Raw genomic sequence first — 26,635 nt, forward strand, 5'->3', positions numbered from 1 at the left:
TCCATTTGAATTTTAATCAATAAATAATTAGTTTAAAGAGGTGTCATACGTGATCTTTGCAAACACAGCACATGACCTTCTTTAAAGCCCATGTTATAGAAAACAATTAAAAGTATTAGGACATCACTTTCAATTATGTGCAAATATATTTTTTGCAGCTCAAAATATTGTAAATTCAGAAGACCAGTGTTATATATATAATACATTTTTTAAAACTTATTTTTCACAATAAAGTGATAGATATTGCTGATAGCCTATGATATGAAAGGGTTAAATTATGAAAAACAAGAAACAAGGCGACATACACAGAGTGAGAGCGACCCCCTCCACACACACACACACACACACACACACACACACACACACACACACACACAAAGTGATCCTGAGAGAGAAGGGGGGGGGGAAGGGGGGGAATGACAGACACAAAATCTAAACAGTGAGAGAACATTGTTTTTATTTCACTGTCTGAAAACACTGTTTTGCAATAACAACAATAGTTTTATCTTCAAAACAGTGTTCCCTAGGACATATCCAACCTGGTTACTAAATAAGGCTACACTCCCACCTTCTGGTTATTCTATATGCTGGTTGCTCATTGGTTATCATTTTTGTCCTTAAACAAAAGGCATTAATCTTCTCATTTTTTTAAGTTACACACACTACTTTTTTTTCCTTTTCTTTTTAAAGACAATTAAATGTGTTTTTTCTTTTGTTAGTAATGTTTTTTTAAATATTTATATTTTTTTATTAATAATTATTTGTATTAACACAATTATTTAACTAATTATATAAAACAATATTGTCAATGCCCTACAAATAAACTGGTTTTATACATGAATTTTTTTATTCAAACCCAGAATAATATGTTTAATCCTTTAATGCAGGCCAAAGCACAGCATTGAGAGGTAATCTTTTTAGACAGAAGAGTGGCTCACACACACACACACACACACACACACACACACACACACACACACACACACACACACACACACACACACACACACACACACACACACACACACACACTGTAGAAACCAGTGACACGTGTCCCAATGAGTCTGTGTGCATTCAGGTTGAAGTCCCCACCAGGCTAGAAAAAAGAACACACACACACACACACACACACACACACACACACACACACACACACACACACACACACACACACACACACACACACACACACACACACAGTAGTAATGCTGAAGTATGCTGCAGGCAACTCTTATCAGTTAAGCCCATCCACCATCCCCCATCCACAACCCCCCCCCCCCCCCCCCCTCCCACACACACACACACACACACTGTAGAAATCAATGACACATGTCCCCATGAGTCTGTGTGCATTCAGGTTGAAGTCCCCACCAGGCTAGAAAAAAGAACACACACATACACACACACACACACACACACACACACACACACACACTAGTAATGCTAAAGTATGCTGCAGGCAACTCTTATCAGTTCAGCCCATCCACCCCACACACACACACACACACACACTCATGTCTGGTTCACTATCTATTTGGGGACTCACCATAGACATAATGGTTTTTATGCTGTACAAACCATATTCTGTCCTCCTACACAGCTCCTACCCCTAAACCTACCCATCACACAAAACTTTCTGCATTTTTACATTTTCAAAAGAACTCATTCTGTCTGATTTATAAGCTTTTGTACCCATTGGGAAGTCCCCATGAGTCTGTGTGCATTCAGGTTTAAGTCCCCTCCAGGTTAGAAAACCATTCACACACACACACAGAGGCAAGGTTTTTTGCTTGAAAACTTATACAATATTGCCCTCTACTGGACATTTAAGGGAGAGCATGTGTTGAAAAAAAAAACAAAAAAAAAACACAGTGTGATTATATAGAATAACCAGCAGGTGGGAGTATAGCCTTATTTATGAACCAGGCACTTGTGTTCTTATTTTGTGTTTTTTAGCCTTTTGCTATGGGAAGACCGTTTGAGATATCCAATAACCGTTCGCATTTTAGCATCTTCTGTATATTTACTTCATGTTGTCCGAGTTTGGAGGAGATTGAATGAATCGCTTTTGAGGAGAAGGTAAAAACCCAGAGCTCGCTTTGCCACTTCTTGTTATCTTCCAACCAAATTATCTGACTTCCTGTTGGTCACAGCTAATGACTGTAAATTAGAAAGTTGTCCGGCTCGAAATGTACAATATATATACCGAGTTTGGTGAATGCAGATAAAACTAACCCCCCACTTTGGACAAAAGTGACACTTCCTGCTGCCAGTTGGTGGCGCTATAACTTTGACTCACAAAAGTCATATCCATGTGATCGGCCTCTTACAACGAACACACAGCTGAAGTTTCATCAAAATGAATTAATGTATGCAAAAGTTATAACACACTTCCTGTTTCCCTTTTCTCGCCATAAATTCGTCTCTTCGCCACGGCCAAACCGTTTGAGATATCAAAAAGTTGCTCGCAATTTAGCATCCTCAGTGTCTTGACTTCATGCTGACTGAGTTTGGTGCTGATCGGGTGAATCGTCTAGGAGGAGTATCGCAAATTCCAGAGCATGCGTTTTCCGAACAACCCATTATAGCTCACTTCCTGTTGGGCGAAGCTTATGACTATGAGTGCGGAAGTTGTTTGGCCCGATGAGATCTATAAATGTACCACGTTTCATACATGTACGTGCAAGTGTGTTTAATATATAGACCCTGTTTTTCAAGGGGGCGCTGTTGAGCCCCCCTGCCACGCCCGGGTCAAAGGCCTCTGCCCGACCCTGTTGGCCGCGCATTCCGATGTGTGTGCAAAGTTTCAAGAGTTTTCGAGCACGTTAAGTGCCCCAAAAATGCCCAAAAGGCGAAAAGATAATAATAATAATAATAATAATAATAATTAAAGCTGCGAGCAGCGATGACGGGCCCAAGCCGGGGGCACCGCCACCCCGGTGGCATCAGCTTAACTGTGCACAGCAGGCCAATAGGCATTTAATATGGGAAAATAAATAAAGGGACTATGTCAAAGTCATTTGAATTCACCTCATTAACTGCAGCAACTGGTGCTGCTATGACCAGGAACCACAACAGTCACATCTCTGAGATCAATTACATTTTATTCACTAATTTTATGTCAGATGATGTCAAATGTCAATTTCAAAATGAGTGCAGAATACTGTCCAAATGCTGAAGTTGTATTATCCTTACACTTCTCTTAAAAATAAATTAAGCCAAATCACAGAGACCGCAACAATGATTTTAATATCAGTGTCAGGGAAGAGTAATATGCGTGCATATAATTTATGGAAGTTTATTATAAACAGCCACTTTTATAAGATCATGTGAAATTATTATTTTTTATCCATTTAAATTCTATCAATAAATAATTAGTTTAAAGAGGTGTCATACGTGATCTTTGCAAACACATCACATGACCTTCTTTAAAGCCCATGTTATAGAAAACAATTAAAAGAATTAGGATATCACTTTTAATTATGTGCAAATGTATTTTTTGCAGCTCAAATTTTGTAAGTTCAGAAGACCAGTATTTAATTAAAGATATAATATATGTTTTAGTTTTTTACTTATTTTTCACAATAAAGTGATAGATATTTGTGATAGCCTATATGAAATTGTTAAATTATTAAAAAACAAGAGACAAGGTGACACACAGAGTGAGAGAGACCCCCTCCAGACACACACACACACTAACACACACACACACACACTAACACACACACACACACACACACACACACACACACACACACACACACACACACACACACAGAGAGTGATCCTGGGGGGGGGGGTAACTAATTATATAAAACAATATTCTCAATGCCCTACAAATAAACTGGTTTTATACATTTATTTTTTTATTCAAACCCAGAATATGTTTAATCCTTTAATGCAGGCCAAAGCACAACATTGAGAGGTAATCGTTTTAGACAGAAGAGTGGCTCACACACACACACACACACACACACACACACACGGAAGAAATCAGTGACACGTGTCCCCATGAGTCTGTTTGCATTCAGGTTGAAGTCCCCACCAGGCTAGAAAAAATAACACACACACACACACACACACACACACACACACACACACACACACACACACACACACACACAAACACACACACACACACACACACACACACAGTAGTAATGCTGAAGTATGCTGCAGGCAACCCTTATAAGCTCAGCCCATCCACCCCCTCCCTCCCCCCCCTCCCCCTCCCAACACACACACACACACACACACACACACACACACACTCACACTCACACTCACACTCACACTCACACTCATGTCTGGTTCACTATCTTTTTGGGGACTCAGCATAGACGTAATGGTTTTTATGCTGTACAAACCATATATTCTGTCCTCCTACACTGCCCCTACCCATCACAGGAAACTTTCTGCATTTTCAAAGTAACTCATTCTGTCTGATTTATAAGCTTTTCTACCCATTGGGAAGTCCCCATGAGTCTGTGTGCATTTAGGTTTAAGTCCCCACCAGGCTAGAAAATCATTCACACACACACACACACACAGAGTCAAGGTTTTTTGGTTAAAAACTTATACAATATTGCCCTCTACTGGTCATTTAAGTGAGAGCATAAGTGTTGAAAAAAAAAAAAAAAAAAAAAAAAAACAGTGTGATATATTGAATAACCAGCAGGTGGGAGTATAGCCTTATTTATGAACCAGGCACGTGTGTCCCTATTTTGTCTTTTTTAGGCTTTTGCTAAGGGAACACCGTTTGAGATATCCAATAACCGTTCGCATTTTAGCATCTTCTGTATATTTACTTCATGTTGTCCGAGTTTGGAGGAGATTGAATGAATCGCTTTTGAGGAGAAGGTAAAAACTCAGAGCTCGCTTTGCCACTTCTTGTTATCTTCCAACCAAATTATCTGATTTCCTGTTGGTCAGAGCTAATGACTGTAAATTAGAAAGTTGTCCGGCTCGAAATGTACAATATATATACCGAGTTTGGTGACTGCAGATAAAACTAACCCCCCCACTTTGGACAAAAGTGACACACTTCCTGCTGCCAGTTGGTGGCGCTATAACTTTGACTCACAAAAGTCATATCCATGTGATCGGCCTCTTACAACGAACACACAGCTGAAGTTTCATCAAAATGAATTAATGTATGCAAAAGTTATAACACACTTCCTGTTTCCCTTTTCTCGCCATAAATTCATCTCTTCGCCACGGCCAAACCGTTTGAGATATCAAAAAGTTGCTCGCAATTTAGCATCCTCAGTGTCTTGACTTCATGCTGACCGAGTTTGGTGCTGATCGGGTGAATCATCTAGGAGGAGTATCGCAAATTCCAGAGCATGCGTTTTCCGAACAACCCATAATAGCTCACTTCCTGTTGGGCGAAGCTTATGACTATGAGTGCGGAAGTTGTTTGGCCCGATGAGCTCTATATGTGTACCGAGTTTCATACATGTACGTGCAAGTGTGTTTAATATATAGACCTAGTTTTTCAAGGGGGCGCAGTTGAGCCCCCCTGCCACGCCCGGGTCAAAGGCCTCTGCCCGACCCTGTTGGCCGCGCATTCCGATGCGTGTGCAAAGTTTCAAGAGTTTTTGAGCATGGGAAAGGCCCCAAAAATGCCCAAAAGGCGAAAAGATAATAATAATAATAATAATAATAATAATAATAATAATCCTTAGAAGAACAATAGGGCTCTGCGCCCTTTCAGGGCTTGGGCCCTAATAATAATAATCCTTAGAAGAACAATAGGGCTCTGCGCCCTTTCAGGGCTTGGGCCCTAATAATAATAATAACAAATAATCCTTAGAAGAACAATAGGGCTCTGCGCCCTTTCAGGGCTTGGGCCCTAATAATAGTCATCCCTTCAGACCCATTTGAATAAATCTGGCATCTACAACATGACACAGACAAACTTATCCACTATTTTCAGGAATTTTAGTGGAGTTACACACTTACACACTCAAATGAATTTATAAAAATAAAAAGTGCCTACTTTTTTTTGGGTGGGGGGGGGGGGGTATTATATATAGCTTAGACAACATATACTTACGTGTTTATCACTTTTAGCAGTGTATGTATTGTATTGCTTGTATGTAACTTTAAAGGGTTTCCTGTGAAATGACACCACAATTTTGAACTTAGAGACCACTGTATGTGTGTATGGGAAGCTTTTCAATTTGGGTAGGCCAAATCCAGGCAGAAATCCCCAAAAATGGCCCTGGAGTTTAAGATCTCACTCACTTAAAATGAACGCGAAGCAAAAATTTGCAGCATGCAGGATGATCAAAATAATAGATTTTATTTTTAGATATTTAAAATGTTGTTGCCATTTTTGGCTTGGAGATGTCTGTCATGTGAATGTGGTCATCATGTAGAAAATTTACATAACCACTTTTACACCACCACCACCAATTTTTGTGTGTGTGTACTAGAGTACTACTAAGTTACTAGATAAGAACATTTGGGATGAGCAATGAGCGTGTGCAATTTACGTTAGAGCAAAAAGTTCAAGTAACATTGAGTTATGTTTGTCACAGACTTTATTTTACTCATAAATTCAAAAAACCCCGTAGGAAGATCTTGACAAACCATGTATATTAGCCTTCCGGGTTTTAACGTCATCCCTGCACCCCTCTGAGATGTGTTCTCCCCTCTGTTCTGGCAGAAGAGGAGCAAACACATACACAGGCTCAAAGATACCTGCCAACAATGATGTGATGAACCGTTTCTTCTTATCTTCACTATGTGAACTTTACAGAAAGTCGATCCTTTGTTTGTAAATGACGTGTTTTCATTTTAAGAAGATAAGCCAAAATGAAATTCACGATCAAAGTATATGACAGTGCCATTCTCTATAAAATGATATAATAATTAACTTCTAGCATTGTTTAGTTTGATCAAATACATTTGAAATGGAATTGCTCACAATTCCCAAATCAACTGAGAAATTATTCAAACGGAAAGAAATAGAAACAATGAATTAATTAAATGCAAAACCGGAAAAAAATGCAATTGACAATCGCGTATTGAACCGTGAATTCTGTACCGGGTTCAATATTATACTGAGAATTGTGGCATCCCTGATAGGGATAGGCGTTATGGCCTAAAATCCATATTGCGATATACACTCAACTAAAGGATTATTAGGAACACCTGTTCACCTGTACTTTAAAAAAAATATCATTTCCTTTCAGGCTGCATTAATGTCCCTCTCTGTGTTCTTTTTTCCAAACCCCCACAGTCAGCAGAGATGATGGCCATTACTCATAATTGTTTGATATTTTCATTATTTACTTGGTAAAATGGTTCCAAGAAGCATTACCAGATACATTATTGATCAGTGGATTTTCTATCGTGACCTCAATAAATTATATACTCGAAGTATATGACAGTGCCATTCTCTACAAAATTATATAATAATTAACTTGTTCAGTTTGATCAAATGCTTTTGAAATGGGATTGTGTTTGCAATAGACCCTTTTCACATTTCCGGGTTTCTCAGAGCGGAAGTCGTCATAGTTGGGTTAACTTTTACAGCGGTTTTTAGTCCCAACAATGAAACTGAGTTTTGGCATCTTCTGAAGCATGTTGACTGTTTTGTTTGACATTAAAGGGTAACTAAACCCTAGAACAACTTTTTTTAGTTAATGATCTGCAAGAATGGAGCTTTATTATTATTGTTCATTGAGTCGAGTAAATCTTTTGACAGTTGGGTTTAAAGTGTTTAAATTCTATAATATATGGTGTAAAAACGTCTTAGTGCTGCCCTCTTAAGGTTGAACGGTGGCTACTGCAGTCGAATTTTCCTATTGGACGTTATGGTACTTCGTTACGTAGGTTTGTACTTCCAACGGCTCACTACCACGCCCCTGGCGGGAACTCACAAGCCCCTGGCGCAGCTCACCACGCCCCTGGTATAAAAGCATCCTGTTTCAGTTCAAAACCTCTGTAGAGTCAGGAGTTGTAATTGCAAGTATAGAAAATTATCAGGATAGCATATATTATCATCTAGTTAGCACAGCCATTTGTATAGTTATTTAGATTAATTCGTGTAGCCTAGTTAGTTAATTAGCATAGTTGTTAGTGTAGCATTGTTAGAAGTTCTCTTCACTTGCTTTCAACATCCTAATGAAGAAAATACAGATATATAATGCAGTTGTAAGTACATGTTTAGCTTTTCTTCTGATATTTTTGCCGCCTGTCATGTCTACAGATAATTTTCATACCTCAGACGCTTTCAGACAAACCCTGACACGCAAATGGTTGCCGTGGTAACAAACAACAAATCCGTAACGTGCTAGACTGCTGGTGTATGTAGTCTAACTTTTATTTAATGCATGAGGAATATTTAATATGAGGAAATCTGTTGTAATAGGCTATTAGGTTTGAACTTATTGGTCCTGCGCTTTTTTAGTGGCATTCAGTATAAGGATATGGCTGTTCAGTGTTCATAGATTAGTTAGTGATCTCATTCTCTCTTGCGCTGCTGCTTCGCTAGCATTAATGAATGAATGAATGAAAGCATCGTCGGCATCGGGAGTTAAAGCAGTTTGAGCCTACAAACTCTGTGTCTACAGACATTTCACCCTCCTCCAGTCCACTTCAGGTGAAGGTGGTGGAGAAAAGTCCTCTAGTTTAGATGACTGCTCTGTTGCAAAACTACTGTCCTCACTCCAGTCACTATCCATCTTTGCAAGTCTGACAACTGTCAAACAAGTTGTCACTACGGGTCTCAGGTGCACATCTCATTCGTGTCTTCTGGCTCTACACGCGTGTGATGATGGTGAAAAAGACTGGTCATATTCTAACATACGGCAGCACTCGCATGCATTGAACAAAGTTTACAAAGAGGTGAAACAGTATGCTATTTTTATTTACCCACCACGGTGGCCGGTAGGTGAAGCGAGTTTACCCGCCACAACTCAGAATCACCCGCATTTGGCTGGTGACGGGTGCTAATTTCCATCCCTGTTTATAGGGATCGTCCTTGGTGTGAACAGGCTATAAGGATATTCTGACGATCAACAAACTGGATATGTAATAAACCCATATAGTCAATGTACTGCATGTTGTTTCAAATACAGCACAAGAAAAGTAGTCTCTAAGTAGTGTGCTTTAGTTTGTATGTTTTTCAGAGATATTTACTAAGGTCCAGTTTACACAGGATGTGTTTTTGTGTTTAAAGGCTCATGAAACCCTAAACCAAATATCAGAGATTTTAACAGAATTATATGTTTTGAACATCATGGAAGACAATAGTTTGTTACATATAACAAAAAAAAACAACATGCTCTGTTAGTTTTGAATGTGGGAGAAAAAGTTAATCTGAAACCATTTGCTCTATTTTCAACTTCCTTAAAATTCCTTTAAATTCGTCTTCATGTCAATGTCATAGGCTGTGACGTTTTCTCGTACTATAGTACGGCGATGACTCATCTGTGTATCATAATTATTCATGAGACTGCGTGTCTTTATCCTGTGAGAAGATGCATTGCTTAATTCATGACAGCACGTGCTTAATTATTCATGACAGCACACGCTTATGGGCATTTTCCCCTGACTGGTGCTTCAAACAGTCAGATCGCAATCATCGCATACAGTAAGTGAGAGATGCATTAATGGACCAAAAACGAGCGTTTGTTTGTGCTTTGTGTGAGTTTCTTCGTTGCATATGTTCTCGTCAATAGATTCTGAGTCTTCACGCAAAATCCATCCACACTGTGAGTGTAACCGCTCTTTACGGTCATTTAACCAACCAAACGGCATATAAAACTACACAAAATAAGCCTCAAAAATTATTGGTTAAGCAACAGCATGTATATATTTTCGATGCAGAGAATAAATTGGGAATAGCTCTGGATTTAATTGTCCATTAAATTATATCGGTCACAGGATATATGTATATGTGGAACGGTGAGCTTACAGAACCATGTGTATATTGTGCTGCATGTAACTTAATGGTCATTTGCGGCATGCATTTGTGGGGAGCTTTGATGCTTTTAATTAGAGCGAAATCAAACAGTTTGAATCAGAAGCTGTTGATGTGCTGTCAGTCTGCCGGTCGTCCCCCTTCACTCCACCGCTAAACCACGCCCACTTTTATAGCATTTTTCAAAACTGGTGAGAACTGACTGCTTCTGAAACATGACCCTTTAAACATGACACACAATGCATGTGAGTGGGGGAAAAATTAAAGGACTTACACTAAGTTTAACCTAAAACACTATGCCATGAGGAAGATGCATGTTTACATATAACAAAAAAAAGTCAAAGCAGACTAGTGTAATACAAAAACAATCTCTCTGAATGAACAGCATAGTCTTTGTGTTGCTGCAACTCAGGACAGTTTTATTCCATTTTGTTTGGTTTCATTGCTGTTGTTACAGGCTGCAGACCACAAAGCTGTGCATAACCAGCAGGAAATTAAATATGGTACGTTATATCAGCACAGCTGTTACCTGCAGTCTTGTGCCTGCAGCCAAATTGTTGAGCTGATATTCAAAACAAAAGCACTCCTTCTTATGTGATATTGCTTAAATAAATAAATATATTATAATTTTGTGTGCATTTTATTACATTTAATTGTATCATACATTGCCATAAGAGATCTGTATCGGCCTCAGCCATTAAAAACCCTTGTCGATCCCTATTGTTAAGTATTCAAATAAGAACAGTGCTAATGTTAAATACAGAGTAATGTTAAAGTTCATGAACTTAGTTGCACTATTGCACTCTTTACAGTAGTTTCTTCCTGTTTAAGATGATTGGCATTTGTCTGTCTATAAATAGTGCTACATATATAATCTGATTACTGTTCCTCTTATCATTTTCACTCCGAGCGATGTTACCAAACAGATCTCTCGCCCTGCCCTGTGCCCTTATGATAAGACCCAGTCTGGCGGTCACACCGCAGTGCCTTGCGAAAGTATTCGGCCCCCTTGAACTTTGCGACCTTTTGCCACATTTCAGGCTTCAAACATAAAGATATATAACAATTTTTTTGTGAAGAATCAACAACAAGTGGGACACAATCATGAAGTGGAATGACATTTATTGGATATTTAAAACTTTTTTAACAAATCAAAAACTGAAAAATTGGGTGTGCAAAATTACTTTCAGTGCAGCGAACTCTCTCCAGAAGTTTAGTGAGGATCTCTGAATGATCCAATGTTGATCTAAATGACTAATGATGATAAACAGAATCCACCTGTGTGTAATCAAGTTTCCGTATAAATGCACCTGCCCTGTGATAGTCTTAGAGGTCTGTTTAAAGCGCAGAGAGCATCATGAAGAGCAAGGAACACACCAGGCAGGTCCGAGATACTGTTGTGAAGGAGTTTAAAGCCGGATTTGGATACAAAAAGCATCCCAAGGAGCACTGAGTATCAGAACACTGCAAATCTACCAAGACCTGGCCGTCCCTCTAAACTTTCAGCTCATACAAGGAGAAGACTAGTCAAAGATGCAGCCAAGAGGCCCATGATCACTTTGGATGAACTGCAGAGATCTACAGCTGAGGTGGGAGACTCTGTCCATAGGACAACAATCAGTCGTATACTGCACAAATCTGACCTTTATGGAAGAGTGGCAAGAAGAACGCCATTCCTTAAAGATATCCATAAAAAGTGTAGTTTAAAGTTTGCCACAAGCCACCTGGGAGACACACCAAACGTGTGGAAGAAGGTGCTCTGGTCAGATGAAACCAAAATTGAACTTTTTGGAAACAATGCAAAACGTCATGTTTGGCGTAAAAGCAACACAGCTCATCACCCTGAACACACCATCCCCACTGTCAAACATGGTGGTGGCAGCATCACATCATGGTTTGGGCCTGCTTTTCTTCAGCAGGGATGGTTAAAATTAATGGGAAGACGGATGGAGCCAAATACAGGACCATTCTGGAAGAAAAACTGATGGAGTCTGCAAAAGACCTGAGACTGGGACGGAGATTTGTCTTCCAACAAGACAATGATCCAAAACATAAAGCAAAATCTACAATGGAATGGTTCAAAAATAAACATATCCAGGTGTTAGAATGGCCAAGTCAAAGTCCAGACCTGAATCCAATCAAGAATCTGTGGAAAGAACTGAAAACTGCTATTCACAAACGCTCTCCATCCAACCTCACTGAGCTCGAGCTGTTCTGAAAGGAGGAATGGGCAAAAATTTCAGTCTCTCGATGTGCAAAACTGATAGAGACATACCCCAAGCGACTTACAGCTGTAATCACAGCAAAAGGTGGCGCTACAAAGTATTAACTTAAGGGGGCCGAATAATTTTGCACGCCCAATTTTTCAGTTTTTTATTTGTTAAAAAAGTTTGAAATATCCAATACATTTTGTTCCACTTCATGATTGTGTCCCACTTGTTGTTGATTCTTCACAAAAAATTAATTACAGTTATATATCTTTGTTTGAAGCCTGAAATGTGGCAAAAGGTTGCAAAGTTCAAGGGGGCCGAATACTTTCGCATGGCACTGTATATATATATTGGACTTTTTCTTAAACTCTTTTCCAGGACTGTTAGAGCTCTGCTGTTCAGAACTGTGTTTTCTGTTAGGAGTAAACAACTCTGACCAGAGAAAGCAACCAATATGAAGCCATCTGAACCTTTAATTGTGTTCCAGGGACAAATTGCCAGTCTGTTTTGCCACAGTATCACTTTCAGCCAGCTCAAGTTTTTTGTGAAGAGTGGAGATTATTTGACTACTGAGTTCCCAGGCTCACTTACTCACTTGAAAATAAGTCGTTTTTTCCCCCCCCTAAGTTGACAGAGATGAAGAGGAGAGCATCTTTCCAGTGGTTCAGTTCAGCTCCTCCATCCTAAACATGCATCAAGTGTAGTCCAAATCTTGGCATGAGAAGAAACAGTGCATCTATACTATTAAACACCCACCATCGAATGCCCACAGCTCAGGCAAAACAAAGCTGATTTGTGTCAAATCTTCTGCCATGCCTGTCTGACCAGTAGTTCACCCATGGGTTCAAATCAGACTTCTTTGCTAGTCTGCACTGCATGTGAAAAATATAAGTAGGCCAGAGATAAGAGTAGAGAACAATTTCATATAATTCTTTTCAGTTTTTAGAGAAAAGGACAAGAGGTTCTTGAAGAATTGTATTAAATACAATATTATACCCGTATCCAGAAACCCTGTAGTTCTTTTTGTGCTTTGAAATGTAGGTCTTAACTGTATATCTGAGTTTGCATTTGCCATGTGTGGTTTACTGTCTCCAGAGTTTCTTCTGTAACCTCTTATAAGGCGTTGGTTATAGCAAAATGAGTGTAAAGGTCACTGGCCCCTCACACAGGCTCTGAATCATGAGTCAAGCTGTTTACACTTCCTGTAATTTTCTGGCTTGTGTACCACCCAGTTCAGCTTCATGCTTCAGTGTTTAAGGATATACATAGTTAATATTCGTGACATACTGATTGAATTTTTGATGGAATGTATCATCCTGCATTTATCTAGTTTCCTCGATTAAATTTGTTCTGTCAGTATTGGTGGCCATATGAAATTCACATAAGCTAGTGATGTTCTGAGCTCAGAAATATTTTTCATGCATCAGTTAGCATTGGGTTCAAGATTGGTGGTACATTTGAAATGAAAATCAATGCTCTTTGTGGCCTTTCTATGGGTGCAAACAATGGAGAGGAAACTGGTTTGTGTTTATACACATTATTTGTGTTTCTTTTCTGCCGAGAGACTTGAGTAGTGATTCGAACAGACAGGTTTTTTTCACTCTTTGTTTTGTGTTGTTAAATGTTATAGAATTAGGAAATAAACATAGACAGTCTTTTGCATCAAATGGGTGCAAAGCGGGTGGTACGATTGATTTTTTTTTTTTTTAAATATTTTATCAGCAAGGCTACAAATTGATTGAAAGTGAGAATAAAGATATTTGCATTGTTACAAAATATTTCAATTTCAAATGTTCTTTTGAACTTTAATTTCAAATAATTTTTTCATTATCAAAAAAATATTTTATCAAAGAATCCAGAATTTTTTTTCTTTGAGAAAAATATTAAGCAGCACAACTGTTTTTAACATTGAATGTTTCTTGAGCACCAAATTTGCTAGGGGGGCACTGGATCACAATGGATTGGCATATTTAAAACACCACATACATATGTAAACAACATTAAAAACTTGATTTTCACCACAGAGGGACTTTAACTTTAATGGCACAGACAGCGGCAGGATTATTGGGCTGCTGTCACTTTAAAGGCGCCCTAGAATAATTTGAAACAATATTTAAAAAAAAATTCTGATATCTAAATAGAGGGTATGTGGCGTATTTAAGGTCAAAAATTGTCCAGTTACGGTTTTACAGGTCCATTTTACAAGACTAGAAATTGTCTGTTCTAATGCTCTGTTTTTGCCTTATTTGGAAAGGTTCTGCTCTGATTGGCTGTTTCACTGCCCTGCTGCTCAATGACAGCTAACACATCTATACCATCCGTCATGGCAATGATTGCTTCTTAACTTTGAATCACAAACTGAACTAGGTAGCGCGTAAAAATGTTGTTTACATTAACGTTACTGTTTGACTGATTTAAAAGTCGATTTATTTAGCCCAACAAAGTAATGTAGAAGCCACTCAAAATAGTCAGTGTGATGTTTGCTACTCATGCGCTGCAAAATAATCATACTTCAGTTCTCAAAAATGTATATTTATTTAACAAATTGACTAGAAGCCAACTAGTTAGCTAACTTACAAGGATTGAGTGAGCGATGTGTAAGCAACTAAACAGTAGTAGTAAATGTAGTTAGTTTCTGAGTTGTGTTAATTATGAAATATAGGCTAATTTAGATTTCAATCCGTCAAAAGGGATCGACATACGTATCTACTGTTGTATTTTATGACAACACTGGCAGGAAATAATATTAACCTTTGTCATTTGACAAACTGTTATGTGTGCTACTTGCGGTTTCCAATACTAACATCTTGGGTTAGATATAGACAACACAGGGGATATTATCGTTAATGTTGTCTTACTAAGAAACTTTCAATTTAATCCGAAATAGGTTCGACAGTCCATAAGTGGATAAAATCACTACTTACTGTTTGCAGGAATATGGTTGAAATCGGCCCTTTCTTCTGTATCAGATGCTGAGCGAATCCTGCTATATTGCCCCAGGCTAGAAAAACTCTCAGTGGTGAAATGAGCCGAACAAACCAACATCTTTGAATTAAATTGTTGCCATATCCGAATGTAAATAAACATCAACCATGACTGTTGACATTTTTTATCTGTGGGAAGGCTATGAAAAGTCCTCACATCCCCTGCACAGCCTGGAACATATTTATTTTCATGATCTGCCGTTTTCGCTATCCTCGCGTGACTCTTGTTTATCTGCTGAACTGATGATTCAGCTGCGCAGTTCCACCTGAAAATGAACATTGGCTGACATGCAAATGTTGGGGTGTACATATTAAGGATCCCAGCGATTGCATCACAGGTTGTTTTTCACAAACAAGATTAACATATAAAGGAGGAGGCAATGGTGTTTGAAATTCATGTATGTGATGTCCATGTACTGAACTCTTTTTATTTAACTATGGCAAGGTTAATAACATTTTTCATTCTTGGGCACTTTTAATACCAAATGCACAGACCAAATATACTGACACATCTGGTTTCGTTCTCAACTGTTTGTAAATTGATTGTAAAATGGTACATTTGCTTGTCTGTGGAACAACAAACAAAAGTTTTGAACATTTCCCCCAGCTTGATGTCAAATGAGAGCGGCTCAGTTTAACAAAAAACAGAGTTCAGCTGATTATAGATGTGATGGCTGCTATAAAAGGTGTTTAATCACAGGCTGTCACAAGCAGTGTTGCTATAGAATATAAAAACTACTGTAATAACTTTCCATGCTCACCATTATTTTCAACAACTAAACAATAGACCTTTTCCAGCATCAATATTGTTCAGGCCGTCCACTCGTCTCATCCAATGGTGTCGTGCATTACTTCTAACAGCACTGTGGTTATCTTTGTGTGGGATAACCGGCGCTTTTGTCCTCACATGTGGGGTAATTTAGGCAGAAATGAGGCAGCTATTGTTTGTGCTTGTACAAAAGTGCTCAGTGTCCACCCTCTTTTCACAGTCATGCCTTTCTCTCTGTCTGTACATTTGTCATTTACACTGAAATATGTTGGCATCTATAAATTCGGTCTATTCAGGCCTATCATGGGAATGCCTGCACTCTTAATATAGAACTGAATAACTCTGTTATCCTGACTTTGTCGCTACAGCAGAAGTGATCTAAATGAAGGCCTTATGTTGTCAACCTAATACTTTGTTTGCATCATTTACCCACTTCTCTGATCTCTTCCTTCAAGTATGGGAGTAGCTAATTATTCAAAAGGCAGCTAGTATTTAGCATTTCCATTTATCTATAGAACTTACTTTCAAGGTTCAATCCTAAGTCCCAATTGATTTAACATAAAATATATAATATCTTCATAAGTAAACTGTTTAGCCTTAACAGTATTTAGCCCTCCCAACAGTTCTGATAACTGTGCCAATATATTAAACAATGAACATAACCACTGGCATAAAGTCATGTTATCAAGCACTCGAATGTTCCTAGATTTTAACCTGCTCAGTCTATTGAAGAGCGCTAAATAAAAAGAGTGAGATATATAGAGAGTTGGAGAGGTAGAGCACTAATGTGTATGGAATTGGAATGAGTGTTGAGCGTTCTGCTCTTCTGAGGCAGTGCTGCTCCTGATTTCTGCTTTCTCATTCTCTCTCCACAGCAAGATGAGAGGAGGTTTTTATCACCACTGTACAGGTGGAGTAACAGTCTGCACTGATACTCCCAGTCAATACACACACACTTTTTCAGGCTCCCTCCCACTCACTCTCTGCCAATTGTGCAGTTTGTTACTGTCCATGTTTTTTTATTTCTGTTATTACCGTTTTATCTCGCAACCTGAACATCTGTTAAAGAGAAGGAAAGTGTCATCTAGAGGTTATGTTTTATGATTAAAGGTGCATCAGACAAAGCTGCAAATAAATAAATAAAAAACCTTGAAAAAATAGAAGTTGAACATAGTCGTTTGCTGAAGAAATCTGCCCTGCTGATTTTTTTGTATTTGTTGTGTTCTATTGGAAAGAGACTGATAATATTTATCTCAGATTGACACTGGTTGATTTGCAGTTTGCCATGCAGAAATGATTGCTTCAGCTTGCAAAATCTCAGCATTTACCAATGTAAAGTTTTGGTAGTGTTGCAAATATTCACAATTTATTTTTCTGTGATGTTCACGTATTTTGTAGTTTATTGTTGAAGAGAAAGTTCACCAATGGTAATTCAGTGATTTACTTTCCTTTAATTTGACTTTGCCTAATTTTCTTTCTCATGTGGAGCACAAAAGCAGCGTCTAGGGATGTGAAATTTTCACATCCCTAGAGATAATACTGGTGTCACCGACTGGGATTTTAAATCGGGGGTACCGCTATTACTGGTGTTGTCACACGTGAAGTAACTGTTGTGAAAATTTCTTCACCGTCACATCCCTTTAGCACGCACGATCGCAAAATTGAAAGTGAAAGTAAATGGGAGCGCTCATTCAAACATGATTTCAATACGTTACTGCCAGGGATGGAAATTAGCACCCGCCACCAGCCAAATGCGGGTGATTTTGAGTTGTGGCTGGTAAACTCGCTTCACCTACCGGCCACCGTGGTGGGTAAATAAAAATAGCATACTGTTTCACCTCTTTGTAAACTTTGTTCAATGCATGCGAGTGCTGCCGTATGTTAGAATATGACCAGTCTTTTTCACCATCATCACACGCGTGTAGAGCCAGAAGACACGAATGAGGACTCGCGCGCTGTGAGAAGATCCCTTTCTGTGCACTCATCCGAGAGCGTGCACACGGCTCACAGCGCACAAATATTGAGTTCTCTTTAAATTCTTGCACTTAAACGGATAAACTCATACAAAAAGTATATCAACATGTCCCTCTTGATAAGTATTCTAGCAGACATAGTCTGTATATGCCTTAAGGCTTCAGAGAACTGTATACAGTCGAGAAAGACGACGACTATCCCTGCATTAGGTCTTAAAGGGGCAGTAGCCTTTACTGCTGTCTGTTTAATGTCAAACAAAAGATAAGGACATCACTCACTTCTCTTGATTGAATAGCTTTTGTAAGTTTAATAAGGATTAATCTTTAATTTAAACAGTTAAATATGCAGTTATTTTACATTTGATTACTTTATTCAATTTCTGTACCTTTCTGTAGGCCTGTACATTATTATTTAATGTACACGAGTGAGGTCAAGTTAAACATTTTAGTTAAGTTAAACATTTTAGAATTTTATTTTATACTGCACTGTAAAAAAATATTGTTGTTTTTTTGTTGGTTTAACTTAAAAAAGTAAGTTACCTGGTTGCCTTAAAATTTTGAGTTTATTGAAATAAAAAATTTGAGTATATACAATGAAGGAAATTTGTTTAATAAATTGAAACTCAAAATATTTTTGTATGAACCACATAAAAAATTTGATGAATCATGAAAATAGCACTATTTGGCATGTTTCACTGCGTCATCAGAAATAAAACACACACAATTACCCAATATGCTTACAAAATCTTTTAATAATATTTTAATAAAGGTTGTCGAATCTCCAAAAAATGTTCATTGTATTAACTCAACATTTTAATTTCAATGAACTCAAAATTTTAAGGCAACCAGGTAACTTTTTTTCTAAATAATTTTTTACAGTGTGTGCATTGAACTGAAAAGATGTGCATTACAAGACGATGAGTTAAAACATTTCCTGGATTCACAGTGAACCTGGATTCACTTTTTCCAGTGAATCGAGGATTTAGTAAAAAATACTATGTAAAAAAAAAAAAATCTTGTGAACCCTGTCTTGTCTCATCGCGTGAGAATGTCTTGTCACACCCCTATAGATATTTCCTTTATGCACAAATGTTAAAAATTTTACCTAAGAAAGTCATGGTTTAAAAAAGCTTTGTACAGAATACCAGGATTTTCATTTTTGGTTGTGCTTCCCTTTAACTTGTAGCCTCTGGCACACTCTTTTAAAGGTATAATAAATATGAAACCCTTTTTTGTGCATTTGAGACACACTTGATTAAAAAAATTAAATGCTTCCTAATATAACATGCACCATTACAAAGCTCTTAGCCAACACTTGAACACTAAATGTCACAGGCCAACTACTGTTTTTGGTGTACAGAGGCATAAATGGGTTCAGGCAGTCTCCAGACGTGACCTGTCTGTAATGATGGCCCTCTTGAACTATCGTGATTCTTTTCTCAGAGTAAAAAGGAATCGTTCCATTCAAGCCAGTTTAATGTTTGAGGCTTACTGTCATGATACCAGATATGCTTGGAGCCCAGGGGAGGTAGAGTTAGATTCAAAACAGGAAAGGTTTGTTCTCTGTGGGTTTTGTTGACTGATGGAAAGCCAGTGTCAAAGTTCTTCCTCTGAAAACACGTCAACTTGAGTTTGGTGGGTCTTATTAGTCATATTATCTTTTATATTTAAGCTGATTATTTTACATTGGCAGACTACATTGCCCTGTCCAAAATAAGCAGGGTATATACCTGTCATTTAAGATTTACTTGTACAACTGTTGTTAGACAGATTCTATGGTGTTGTGACGGGGTAAACGCTCCCTGCTAAGGTCAGGCTATTCTTAGCATAAATGCTACTGTGCCAGGAAGTCACTTTTTGAGTCTGAGGAAGGATGGGAGGAAAAAACATGAATACTGTAGAAGTGTAAAATGTGCCCTGCCCTCATCTACATATGACATTACTATGATTTTTGTCTTTTTATTTTTATTTATTTATTTGAACCGTATATGGCCAACTTTACACATAAGCCAGTAAAGCCACAGGTTTTAGTGCCCATATTTACACTTCACAGTATTCATACTGTATGTATAGCCTATTTTGCAATTTTTAATTTTTAATTCAAATTTTATATTTACTTTTTAAATGTCTAATTGCAAGTGTTCTATTTATAGTCGTACATACAAAAAGATCTATTATTAAAAAATAAATGTTTATTTTTGTTTACCAAATGTTTTACCAAAAGAAAATGAACAAAAACAGCTGGGAATTATACAGTTATTATAATGATACAGGATGTTCCAAGGCAGAAATAAATTCATAACCACTTTTGCTGGAAAATTTGTCCACATTTGTAGTTTATCATTTTGTTTGGTCATTTGCCCAGTTCCCAGTTACAATTTTATATTTTTATAATTTCTTGCTGTTATTTAAAAGATAAATTGTACCCTGCCAGACATCTACTTATAAAACAGTCTTTGATAGAGCCGCAGATGTATTACGCAGCAGAAACTGTTTGAAAGTTCAATGCCCTGCTGTTGCTGCTGTAATGCTAATTTGCTTACATGCTGCACACACAGAATGTGTGAAACGGGTCTAAGCCTTATAATTTACAAATAATGAGTCATCATGCTGCAGCTCAAAGTATTATTCCAACCGTCACAGAGGTTTATTCCCACTCTGTCACCACAGTTTGCCTGTTAACCTTCTGCCCTTAGTCTTGTGTTCAATAACAGTTAGTCTGATCACAATCTATCCCTTATTTTTATTCTTTCTCTCTCCCTCTTTTCTTTAATTCTATAGGTCAATATGAAAAATCCCTGAGCAAGTACATCCGACATTACGAAGGCCTGACCTACGACACAGACGTCTTGCACAGCAAGCACCTGAGGGCTAAGAGATCTCTGTCTCACCAGGACCAGTTCGTCCACCTGGACTTCCACGCTCACGGCAGGTCAGCCAAACGTTTCTTGCTCATGTTTTTTCCTAGAAACCCGGATGTTCTGGTTTAATACTCGTCCTCTGAGCATTTATGAGGGGAAAAAAAGACTTCCAAGTCTTTTTTTTTTTCTTTTTTCTTTGTTCTACCTGAGGTTACACTTTTCACAGAGCATTAGAGTGGTAGAGACCCTCTGTGATTTAGCGCTCCAGGCAATGCGGAAACAAATTGATTTAGGCTTAGACCTTTGAGGTCTGGCAAACAGCCCGCTGACAGAAAGCTTCCTATTTCTGTGGTGTGTGAGCATGTCTTTATGCATTGCTCTGTTCTCAGACTGTGCAAATGGTGCCACATAATTGCACCTGAGGCAGTGTCGTAATATGCCAGTAAGCATTTACACAGGATGTGATTTGCACCATTTTGATGCCAGGTTTTGTCTTACTGTGACATTCACTGTCTTCTCTTATAGGTTTATGACTAGTAAATTAACAGTTCATAACTCACTGTAGTAAGTTTAATATAGCTGCCAGCTTTTTGTTTTACATTCCTCTCTATGTTTAATCTACAGATTTCATTTGACATAACCTATTTTTGTAGCTTTCTTTTCAGTACAGGGTTTTTAGAGATTAATTTTTCAGTCTCTGGAGTAGAGAGACTGATGAAATTGGAGTGGGTCTTCATGAAAGCAACATTGCAGTTTCAATACAAGTTAACCTCTGCCGCATCTTTAGTGTGATGTTGATTACCAAAGAATATAATATCTGGTACCTCAGATTGAATAAAAATGAGTAAACGTACAGCCTTTTCCCATGAAAGCTTTTGGTGCATATTTATCGTAGTTTTTAAAAGCAGAAGTGTAAAGCTTGTATTGAATTGTATGAATTATTCATTTAAAAAATAAATTCCAAGGAGTTGCTCATACTAAAAGCAAATTGTGGTGGCAAAGCAAAGCTGGATTTTATTTATTTTTATAAAATATTAACTTTTTTTGTTGATGCAAGCAAAAGAGATTGGCAATGAAATAAAGTTGAGCAAAGCTCAGCTTAATGGAAATGAGCAATGGAAATCAAGTGTAGTTCTTGTTAGTTCTGGTAGGTCACGTCATTCAAACTCGCATCTGCTGACTCTCAGCGGATCCATGTCTACATATAGGAATATGATGCTTATCACAGCATTCCTATATCCCATGTTAAAAAGAGCTTGAGTTTATTTAAAATGTTAATTTAACAGATATTTTACTTTTTTTTTTTTACTTTGTCTTTTGAGAACCATTAGTGACATAGCCCATCTCAGTATATTATGAATGAACAAATGAATGAAAAGCCTAGTTTATTAGCTTATGCTATTGGGATTTGTAGTGGGACTTGTAGGGACAAGTCTGTGATGCTACTAGGGATGTAATGGTATTTTTTGCAGTATGGTATTGGTAACAGTCTCAGTTGTTATTATTATTGACCGTTAAACAAAGTCACGTGCAGCCAAGTATGTTGTCCCATACTCGGAATTTGTGCTCTGCATTTCACACACACACACACACACACACACACACACACACACACTCACACACACACACACACACACACACACACACACACACACACACACACACACACACACACACACACACACACACACACACACACACAAACACACACACATCAGTGAGCTTGGAGTTAGGTGCATTGCTCAAGGTCACCTCAGTTGCGGGTAATGAGCGTGAAAGAGAGTGCTGTTCACTCACTTCCCCCACCTACATTTTTCTGCCGGTACTGAGACTCGAACCTTCGGGTTACAAGTCTGACTCTCTAGTCTAACCGTTAGCCCATAACTGCACTGAAAACAGGTTCTTAGTTTGAATAAAAGTTTTTTTTTTTTAATAACAAACGTGAAACCATTAGTTTTTGTTTATTTAAATGTCAATAATCAAAATGCATATCTAATAAATACAATTTAGTAACTGGTTATTGATTTAGATTAATACCTTATTTTTATCATTCATAATTTATATTTAAAAAATTAAGAATAACAGAAAGTTAAATGTCTTTTCATTTTCCTGGATTTTTTGTTTTATGATTTAAAACAAATATATTATTAAACAGGTAATCAAATTATTAATACAAAAAGTTTTCAGAAGTACATTCTATTGAACAATAGTAATATATTTGTGCCATAATGTTAAAGTTAAACCTAACTTATTTTGAAGACCTTTTGTGTTTCAGAGTGTATCTGAGCGTATTTTTTATTTTATTTTTCAAATAAAATGTATAAATGATCAATAGGCAGGTTGTATTTTTATATAGCAGGCTTTTGCACTTTAAAGTTCCCATGACATGGATTTTTTTATTATTTTATAATGTTTTCTGAGGTGTACTTATATTGTTAGTATGGTTTTTACATCAAAAAATTTCATAATTTAGAAATAAAAGGCATTTTTTTTCTATATTAATATTAGCCCCCTGTTTTGAATGCTCTGTTTCAAGGGGCGTGTCTGCTGTGAGACGTCAGTGAAAACACCCACTGTTTTGTAGGTGTGTGCGATATTGACAAAAAATGATATCGATATTTTCTGGGATTTTCTCTAACGATAATTAGAAAATATTTTGCCAAGTGTGTTATAGTGATCAGCTGACTCCTAAAGTTTTTGATATTCTTCATATTCTGTGTGATGGTCAGTTCACAGCAGTGACAGATATCATCTCTTCCAAAAAGTTTAAATGTATTTTTATCTTTTATGAGCATATATATATATATAAAGAAAGAAAGAAAAAAAGAAAGAAAGAAAGGTCATTGTTTTAACCTAATTATATAGATGCATAATTTTTGCGTTAATTTCATGAATTTAATCAGATTCAATTGTAATAATAAGACACAGATATATACGGGAATCTGCTGGAAGCGCAAAAAGACAGGCTTTGAGGTGTTTTTACTTTTCAATAAAATAACACCAAATAACACCATTTATTTTCTTCTTAAGTAAAAACTTAAGATTAATATTTGACAGCTTCTTAAGAATCTTTTAAAAATTGCACTTATGAACATTCTTACAATCTTCTTAGAATTTATCTTAAGAATTTTCTTAATTTTCGTGAATCCGGCCCCAGCTCGTCTGGGCTCTCAATTTCTCAAAGGCAGAGAAAGACAGCTAGAACTCGCTTTACACCGATCAAAATTTCTATCTACTTGGGGACAATATTCAGGCTAGGGGAACTCATATTAATGTTGAAAAACCTCATAAAATGAAAATTTCATGACATGGGACCTTTAATATTCACATACACTAGACTTGACCATATTGGCATATGATTTATGGAGCAAGTTGAGAGTCTAGTGGAAAAGTGGAAAGAAGTCTCTGTTTAATTTATTTATTTATTTTGCCAATGCTGCAAATGTGCACAATATGATCATCGTACATGTTCATGCCGTGATATACCAGTATACCGCTACAACCCTGGATGCCAGGGTTGTATTTTTTCCTTCTTTTATCCTAACCTCCTTTATATCAGCAGTAGTTTTCCTTTCTGAACCTTTTATATATAAACGAGCCAGAGGACTGGGAGATCTGAGTCTGCTAAGCTCAACAAAGAGCCTGCTTTCCTACAAAGAGACAGAGCTGTCCGTGTGTTCCTGTGAGTGAGTGCTGAAAGCTTGTTGACAAGTTCCCTCATCTTGAACATTTGGTTTTTATTTTACTTCTGCATAGTAAAATAAACTAAAAATAAACTGCATAGTACCGTTATACCATTATCAGGATGATGGTAAATGGACTGCATTTATATAGCGCTTTTAACAGACCCTATGGCCAACCAAAGCGCTTTACATTTTTGCCTCACACCCATTCATACAGCGACGGTGATGTCAGCTATGTAAGGCACTATCCAGCTCATCGGGAGCAGCTGGGGTTGGGTGTCTTGCTCAAGGACACCTCGACACTTGGTCAGGTGGAACCGGGGATCGAACCACCAACCTTTCGGTTTGTAGACAACCTACATGAACCACTGAGCCACTGCCTCCCCATGATGCAGAAACCAAAATACAGACCAAAAATTACCAAAAAGTACATATTACTCACATGTGCACAAGCACCAGTCTATTCCTTTGTGTCGTGACAAAGAAATGCACCAAAACTCACACGCAAGTCCACACAACCATCTGCTTTCTTCCTGCCTGCATGTATGTGAACGTGTTCAGCGGCCTAAAAATAACACATCCCAAGTGTTCATTTATACTCTCTCTCTCTCTCTCTCTCTCTCTCTCTCTCTCTCTCTCTCTCTCTCTCTCTCTCTCTCTCTCTCTCTCTCTCTCTCTCTCTCTCTCTCTCTCTCTCTCTCATATACTAAGGAAGTACTGTTGTCAGTGAGGGAGTATGCCACAATGGATGCTATATTAAATAGTCATTGTGGACCTCAGTGCTATTTAGAAATGTTTCTACATCATATATGTAGTGCAAAGACATGTAAATACCAGTTGTGAACAGCTATCTGTCTAGTCTAGATGGACGTCAATATCAGGTCTAAAGGGCCCTTGTTTACATGAGAGGGCTCCTTTCTCCCTTCAGACTTCAAAGGTCTCTTTTGAAGCCATTGTACTTAAACATGATAAAAGTCATCTATTTTTAAAGGGGTTCTAGGAGTCCAAAGGGTGAGTCAAGTTGATGTTTAGGAACAGGAGTAATAAATATGGCTAATAAAAAAAAGACTATTGAATAGAAAGCATTTTTTTATTTTATTTGTAATACTATGTCCTAATACTGTTTTACTTTATTTTTGATCCAATAAAGGCAGCCATGGTGAGCACAAGACACTTCTTTCAAAAAAAAAAAAAAACTATTTTACCCTGAACTTTATCATGAATCATCAAACAATACAAACAACCAGTATGATACCAATATTTTGTGGATCTCAAAATTATTTGTAACAAATATACAAGGGGCAGGTGACAGACACATCTTTGTAACTGACAGTCAGTCCAGTTTTCTGAGCACACACATTCCCTATATACTCGAGTATAACACCACTAAGGAGGGTTTTGTTCAATAGGTATTCTCTTCGGCCCAAATTGTCCTCTGTCCCATTTCTTGATGAAAAGAGCCACTGTGCTTTGTTTGACTGCTGGATAGTTTGCATATGACAAGCCTTGGTGTTCTCGGTTATCACTAAATGCTGTTTTGTTTTGTTCCTGACATTAACTCAACTGTTCAGACACATGTGGCATGTGGTGGTGTGTCTACAGTTGTCCGCGGCTGAAAGCAGTGCAGCAGAGTGTGTGTGTGCGCACGTGCGCATTTGGTGTGTTTTGCCTATTGGGATTAACGGTTTAAGTCGCAGTGGAGCATCATGCCAGAGGTGGAACAGAATGAGCTCTGGAGCTAATCTCTCCAAGGTGAGTCCACAGCCGCACTCACTCCTCTCAGCGGAAGCAGAGAAGCTTGCAAGTTCATGAATATTTAATAATGCAGGCGATTCATGGGGGTCACACATCTCCGTATGACTTGAGCCTAGTCTGTGTGAGTTAATACGGATATGCACAGATCAGTCTGGCACCTTTTATCACTCTCACTGAAAAAGCGAGGTAACCTCTTTACTGTTCCTGCAATGTCACTGACATCATTTCAAGTCATCTGTGTGATATCCAAAGTCAGAGTGAACAGTGTATTAACATTATATTACAGTTCATTAGCAGTCACTTTCCAATCCAAGGTGACTTAGAGTACATCATCTATGGCACAGTCCATCTGGAGCAACACAGACTCGAGTGTATAGCTCAAGGGCACAATGGGAATAGGATCCCAGTTTTTCTCCTGTCATGCATGAGGATTTGGATTGGACCCAGATGATCACAGCTGCCT

General features: G+C 37.8%; 1 protein-coding gene across 2 annotated transcripts in view; it reads left to right on the top strand.

The window, feature by feature from the left end:
* Positions 1-26,635, top strand: part of adam10a (ADAM metallopeptidase domain 10a) — a 96,894-nt gene that overhangs the window by 7,836 nt on the left and 62,423 nt on the right. For both annotated transcript variants that reach the window (XM_067441958.1, XM_067441966.1), the window contains exon 2: positions 20,655-20,805. In XM_067441958.1, the coding sequence (XP_067298059.1) occupies positions 20,655-20,805 (151 nt within the window). The remainder of the gene's footprint in view (positions 1-20,654; positions 20,806-26,635) is intronic.

This window comes from Pseudorasbora parva, chromosome 1 (assembly GCF_024679245.1).
Source record: "Pseudorasbora parva isolate DD20220531a chromosome 1, ASM2467924v1, whole genome shotgun sequence".
Lineage (NCBI taxonomy): Eukaryota > Metazoa > Chordata > Actinopteri > Cypriniformes > Gobionidae > Pseudorasbora > Pseudorasbora parva.